The 7425-nt window shown below is 44.1% G+C and overlaps 1 protein-coding gene across 1 annotated transcript; it reads right to left on the bottom strand.

Annotated features, from left to right (window-relative positions):
• Positions 1-1759: 1759 nt before the first annotated feature.
• Positions 1760-6570, bottom strand: atp1b2a (ATPase Na+/K+ transporting subunit beta 2a). The gene is made up of 8 exons (XM_029526123.1): positions 6314-6570; positions 4794-4922; positions 4407-4511; positions 4151-4230; positions 3949-4074; positions 3749-3808; positions 2848-2943; positions 1760-2702 (listed from the first exon to the last, which is right to left on the bottom strand). The coding sequence occupies exons 1-8, from the start codon at positions 6414-6416 to the stop codon at positions 2538-2540; spliced, it is 864 nt and encodes a 287-aa protein (XP_029381983.1). The 5' UTR covers positions 6417-6570; the 3' UTR covers positions 1760-2537.
• Positions 6571-7425: the final 855 nt, after the last annotated feature.

Here is a 7425-nt window from a genome sequence, read left to right as displayed (position 1 = left end):
TTACTAAATCAGTCACCAGCAATCCTGTTGAATTCCTCTTCCCATCATTGGGAACAGCCGTTTCAGTGCAAAAGTTCCTTTTCTCACAGCTCTACACACTGTTGCCTTTCCAAAGTGCTCTGCATCACTGATGTTATAAAGAAAATTACCATTTGCAAACAAAACAAAAAAACAAACAAACTTAAAATTAAAATTAGCTGTGACATGAGTGCACGTCCACAGTGTGTGAGGTTGGTGATGTGTGGCCGGAGAATGTTATTGAGATAAATGACAGATACTCTTCTGGAACGCTGGGACATCTAATCTCTCACCATGTAAAGCATTTTGAATTACTTGGCCTTCGATATCAGGCGGATTGGGAATGAATGGACAATCCATGTCCAACAGCTGTCTTTGTGTGGGAGGAGACAGGTAGAAACTCAGGGTTTGTTAAAGAAACCTGCCAGTTAGCCGGTTCTGTCCAGAGTCTGTTACCATGTTGACTGACTCAGAGTTCCCCTCATCTCAGGGTGAACATACTCAGAGTTTTCACATAGCCCGCTTTCTGGAATAACCCTCTGGTCTTTGCAGGTTTTGTTTACTTCCTCCTGCCCCGGCCTTGTGCAGTGATTTAGGTTTTGCCCTGATGGATTAGGGTTTTTTGGATTTAAATTCCAGTTTGCTTTGAACAGTCCAGAGTCTTTTGCCTTGTGGGTTCTACAGACTTCGGCCTCACAGGATGCTCTAACATGGATATATTTGGTGTTTTGCTTTGTGTGTTCCTGTTTCCACTTTGTATCGATTCCAGACTCTTTTAGTTTCATGTCCTTCTCACTGAATTTATTCTTTTATCTGTTCAATAGAAATTGGATAACGGGGGAAATAGTTGAAGTTTTAACGTTTCTGTGTGACTCTAAACTGACTAAGCTGGAAGAGAAGACAGATTTTTAAATTCCTTAAAAATCTTTTGTGCATGATGTTCCAGCTGGTTGTTGTATTAAAGCAGTCTGAGTCATTCTGGTGTTCACACAGTGAAACCAACATTCTGTGAGCCAGCTGATTTTGGTCTGAACGACCATTAGTGTTCAGTTTGGACCGTCTCGGTTGGAGAATCTGTCCGGCCTGTCCTGATTTTAGTTTTTGAATAATTTTTACTGCTTTTCAAACCAGTACCAACAATCTGAAATGGAAGCACAGAAAGGAAAATAAAAACAAACAAACCAACCCTAACTTTATTTCCACTGCGGCCCGGCCCTGTGACCCAATATACCTTTACCCAGGAGCCAGAGCCCTCAGAGTAATCTTTCTAGAGTTCTGTGATTTTATCCTAACCGAACCCTCAATTTCCTGAAAAATATATGACATGTAGAAGGGGGGAGGGGTAAATATAACCTACTGACCTGTGTGTTAACATGCCCCCCCCACAGGGTATATAAAAACTCAGTCCTGAAATTTGAAAAAAAAAATAAAATAAAAAATAAAAAAAATTCTAGGTGTAGGAGTGAAGTTGACAAATAAATGAAGTCTGAAATGTTAATTATCTAAATTAGCCTTGGAATCACGGAGAGGAAGGAGCTCCTTTCTTCATTAGTCTCACACAATAGTTAATTTCTTTGTTTTAATTATTTTTTTAAACAGAAAGACGTTTTCAGGAGAAATAAATCAATCACAAGCAAGTAACAGTCGGACCATCTGATTGGTTGCTGACTCTTTAAAGGTGTAGTTTGGTGTAGGAGGGGCATTTCAAGGTAGAACAGTTATTGCCTGGCCTGGTTGTCATAGTAACAGCCATCATGCTCAGGCCAGTGATGATGGTAATAAACAAAAAAGAGCGTCAACAAATCAAGTAAAAAAAAAAAAATAAACAACTTCCTGATTCGTCAACTGGCCCTTTAAAAAAATTATTAACTCAAAGACTCACAAAGGAATTGTCTAATTAACAAATTAACTAATCAGTTGCAGCAACAAGGACTGAAGGAGGGACAACACTGTCACCATGGTAACTAAAGCTAGAATGGGTTTCCATGACAACAAACAAGATGAGATTACTTATGGCTGACAACACAGACCAGTTTGGACTGGATCTCCTTTGAAGCCACAACTGATTCTGATCTGGTTCAGTCTGTTAAACCGACTTCCTCTGATCTGAATTTTAAACAGTTGTGAAGAAGCAGATAATAAATAACAAAACACTGAATAAATAAATAAAAATGATAAATAAACTGACTGAAGGTTGGTCAGTGAACGCAGCAGCTGTGTGATACGATGACCAATCGTCCAGTGATGTAGCAGTGACATCACAGAGTGTGTGTGTGTGTTAAAGCTGCACTATGCCGTTGGAGGAAAACAACACAATGACAAAATACAAACAATGTCTTCACTACAGGGAGTAACATGACAAACGGAGTCAGTAAACGCACTGCAGAGCTGAAGTCGGTCTGAAGGGGTGGACTCACAATGACTACACAACTGGATCAGTGCAGCTGGAACTGGGTCTGTGTGTCTGTGTTGTGTGTCTGTAGAGTGTGTGACTGTCTTTAGTGTGTCTGTTGTGCGGTCTATTTGTCGTTGATCCGGAGTTTGAAGGACACCCGTCCAGCGAACTTGTCTCTGTCGTTGTCGGCGTTCAGAGTGTTTGAGTTGATTTTACACTCCACGTTGATGTCGGTGTTCAACGAGGCGTTCAGGAACTTCACGGCCACCAGCGGCTGAGTGTAGTTCACCTGAGACAGCGAACGCATCGTGACAGCAGGTGAGTCCACAACACAACCTCCAACACATCAACTGTGTGTCTGCTGTGTCCTCAGAGTATGTCTACTGTGTACTCGGTGTGTGTCTTTTGTGTACTTGACGTGTCTGTTGTGTTACCTGAGCGTTCTTGCCGTAATAGGGGAAGTACATGAGATTAAAGGTCCCGTTAGGAGGAAAATAAGACAGCGGTCCGATCTTATCAGTGTCCTCCCTCTGCACACAGACACACACAGACAGAGGCAGACACACACACAGACACAAAAACAACAAAGATTCAGAAACAAAAGATTTCATTTCATTATATTATTTATATCTGTAAATGCAGAAAACAGACGGCCTCCTGTAGCTGTTTAAAATCGGTACTTATTTATTTCAGACTACTTTGTTTTCTTTTGGTTTTTGTGTGGTCTGATCAGCCTGCTGTGAGTGTGACGGATCCTGGACCTGAAGAGACGTTGTGTTGGAGACAGCAGGTGGTCATCATCCGACCCCCCCAGATATTTATGATCATTCCTATTAAACAGTCTGATTATTTATTTTAATTATACTAATGTTGGTTCAAAAATGTAATTAAATTAGAATTTTGTACATCGTGATGCTGTTTTCCACCAAACTTTTCAGAATTATAATTTTATTTTTAATTTGATAAAAAATTAAGATTCATTTCAAATAATCCAAAAAAACTTTTTTATGGACCCTCTGAAGTCACCGCCTGTAAAAAGCATTGTCACAGAGGTTCTCCACAAGAACCTTTGAAGAACATCAGTTCATGATCTACGTTCTAACTGACCTTTATAAAGGTTCTACCTTCTAACACTGACATTCTAGTTAACGGTTCTAAGTTCTGCTCCTCTTACCCAATCATCTGTCCCCACTTTGTACCTCTGAGGATGGAGACAAAACAGACGAGATGAAGACAGACAGGCAGTGAGAGACAGATAGAGAGAGACAGAGAGAGACAGACAGACAGACAGAGACAGAGAGAGACAGAGAGAGAGAGAGACAGACAGGTTCATACCTTGGCTGCACAGGTGACATACGGAGACTGACCATCCTTCCCTGGTAACATCCCAATAACCTGGAGAGACAGACAGACAGACAGGGAGACAGACGGGTCATGTAGGACAGAAGCTGTCATTTCACTTTAACCCCCATCAGAAATATTAACCCGGTGGCTGACAGTAAAAGTCAAGGGTCAAAGGTCAGATGTGAACGCACCCGGTTCAGTTTGATGAGGACACAAGGCTGACCTCTGCTGTAACCATAGAAACGATCAGACATCCCAGAGCAGTCCTCCAACATGGTGCGATTAAACTGACAGGAACGCTTCGGATTGTTCCTCACCTGAGGAGAGACAGACAGGTGAACAGAGACACAGACAGGTGGAAACAGACAGATGGAGACAGACAGACAGGTTTACCTCTCCACTGTCCTCCTGAATGAAGTACTGATCTGGAGGACAGTTATCGTTGGTCTGAACCTGGTGGCTGTCATTGTAGGCTGCACACAGACAGGTAGAGAGGCAGACAGGCAGAGAGACAGGTAGAGGCAGAGACAGCAAACCGACAGAGAGAGAGACAAGAGAGACACAGTCAAACAGGTACAGAGACAGGCAGGCAGACTGAGTCCAGTATCAAATGATGCTGAGCTGACTGGTAAACGGATGAAGGTCTTACGGGACAGGAAGGAGTTCAGGTTCTGGATGAAACCGTCCCAGGTCTCCGTCTCTGACACAGAGAAGGAGATTTCCAGCTGATCCCCCTTTGGACGGATCATCATCCCTGAGACGGGACATGAACCTTGTTAACCTCGTTAACTAAACAAAGACTGAACCTCGTTAACATCGTTAACTAAACAAAGACTGAACCTCGTTAACATCGTTAACTGGACTGACCCTCGTTCATGATGAATTTGTGTGTATTAACTACAGTAATGGTGAATGTGTGTTTTAAAGACACTGGTAATTATTGTGTGTGTATATTTGTACACATGTTGTGTTGCAGTTGTGTAGCAGGTGGAGTCAGGGAGGGGTGTTGTTGTTCAGGTGTGTTTGATAACCTCACCTGGTGTGGCCAGCCGGTCTTGCCAGGTGGGTTTGTAGTCGTCGAGCGTCAGCAGCATGATGTACATGGTGAGAGCAAACATTCCCGCCAGAAACAGGTAGAAGACCAGGTAGAAGAGCAGGATCAACCCTGTGAGGGGGCGGGGGGGGCATGTTAACGCACAGGTCAGTAGATTATATTTACCCCTCCCCCCTTCTACTTGTCATCTTTATAATCCACCCCCTGCTGATGACCTACTTCAGTTTGAATGGAGGGGGAGGGACTAATGTTTCTGCACACATTCACCCCCCCCCCCCCCCGCCCACACACACACGTACACACACACACACACACACAGACCCTGAACCTGTTAAATTCCTCCTCCTGCAGAGTTAATGTCATCAGAGGTCTCTCTGCTGCAGATTAAACTGGATCACAGCAGTCCTGAGGACCTGATCCAGAATCCTGCAGGTAACCTCACCACACTGTTCCTTTAAGACGATGTCAGCAAGTCCATTAAGATGTGTGTGTGTGTGTGTGTGTGGAGAGATTACAGCCCAATCAACTTTGTCTGCCTGTTTAATCCAGATTATAACACACTGGGTTCAGTTTGTGTCCTTCAGTGTCCATCAAGGCCAAGCATCATGGACTGTGAACACAGTGCATGATGGGAGATATGACATCATCAGTGACATGGTATAAAATGATGATTAAATCTGATAAAATTTTATTGATATTAAAGCACAACAAAGTCACTTTAAAACTGTCCAGAACAACAAATCACCTTCATCATCTTCATCAATATAAGCAACAAAGTGGTTACAGTGGAGGGAAAAAGAGTGGGCGGATCCAACTACTAGACAGGTGGGGGGGGGGGGGAGAGAGAGAGAGAGAGAGAGACCACAGTGGGAGACACGCGGATGAACAGACATAAAGTGTATTAACTATTGATGCTCCTGAAAGTTTATCAGTGAATATCAACATTAATAATCTGTGTTTCAGGTGTCTGTTGCTAACATGACAGATGAGCCGTCTCAATCAATGATCAATCACTGTGTCCTGCAGCTGCCAATAATCAATAATCAACAGTCAGATTGGGAACTGCTGAAACAGCTCTCAGACTGAGGTCAGAGGTCAACCCTCCGTCACAGGTCACTGACAGAGGGACAAACATCAGAAACATTTTCTATGACAGAGAGACATAGAGTATAAATAAAAAGAGAGAGAGTGACCTTCAGACAGGACATGGCTGACAGAGGACAAGTGAGCATCACTGACACAGAGAGAGAGAGAGAGTCTCATTTCAACAACTAACCTCCAACTATACAACAACAACAACAGCAACATTATTATTGTCATTATTACTATTGTGTAGTGATTATTTATATAGTAATAATAATCGTCATCAATCAGCTCTGACCTCCTGTTCACCGTCACTGATCAGCTGAGAGGGACACCGGAGACAGGAGGACCGGAGGAGGGGGGTTAGACCGGAGGAGGACCGGGGGGGACCGGAGGAGGACCGGGGGGGGGGGACTCACCCCAGCTCGAGGCGGTCCGTCCCAGAACCTCGTGAGTTCGCGGGTTCCAGAAGAATTCCCGCCACTCTCCAGAGGCTTTGCGGTCCTCTTTAGATCCGGACATGATGAAGAGGAGGAAGACCAAGATGGACGACCGTCTCTGCGTTCAGGCGGCACGAACCCCCCCAATACACTACAGAAACGATCAGCGATTATCGATCCGACAGGTCGAAGAAGGTCGATGACAGCGAGAGAGAGAGAGGGGGGAGAGAGAGAGAGAGAGAGAGAGAGAGAGATACACAGAGACTGAGTATAAATAGAGACAGAGAGATGATACGTCACTGCAGTAAACCTCCTGACACAACAGTCTGACGTCACGCCTCATTACCCAAATCACCGAGCAGCATGGTCAGGAAGACTCCTCCCCCTGCAGAGAGCCAGTCTGAGGACCAGGTCTACCTGATGACGTCAGACTAAAGTCAGCACACCTCAGCTCCTGGGCCAGTCCAGGTTTTGAACCTAAACCCTTCGGAGGTCTTTTCTGATGCATGATGGGAGAAAGGATAGAAGGTCCATGAAGGATTCTGGGCTGAACTTTATGTTGAACCCAAATCCATCAAAACTGTGATACATCTGGGACCAAATCAAGCCCACTGACATGGCTGACCTCTGACCTCTGACCCCACAAAGAATGATGATGATGCAGGGAAGATCTGAGTGGTTTATGAAAGTGTGAACTCAGTGGTGTCACACAATCCAGGTCTGGGGTAACTCAAGCCTGTTCCACAAAGAGATGTAACTTAACCCCTCCATCAGTTACCATAGTAACAGACGACCTAGCCTGGTCGGGACCTGGTTTTTCTCAATAAATCTTGAGTTTGTCTCTGACTCCGCCCTCCTTCAGCCACACACAAAATTTTAATTTCCTCATTCATTCAGTCAGCAGGCAAGGGTTAGGGTTAGGGTCTAACCCTTGGGCGTAGAAGAGTTCTGCCGTCTGTTACTTTAAAAAAATAATTAAAATAATTCAGTCATTGGCTGATATCAGGAGTCCATTAGGCAGCTTTTTTCAGTAACATGTCCTTTTGATAACGAGCCTGTGGATGAAGCCGAAGAGAATTACATATTAGTCA

The sequence above is a fragment of the Echeneis naucrates genome, chromosome 18 (genome assembly GCF_900963305.1).
Source record: "Echeneis naucrates chromosome 18, fEcheNa1.1, whole genome shotgun sequence".
In the NCBI taxonomy this organism is placed as follows: Eukaryota; Metazoa; Chordata; class Actinopteri; order Carangiformes; family Echeneidae; genus Echeneis; species Echeneis naucrates.
This window is presented reverse-complemented; position numbering and strand designations above follow the sequence as displayed.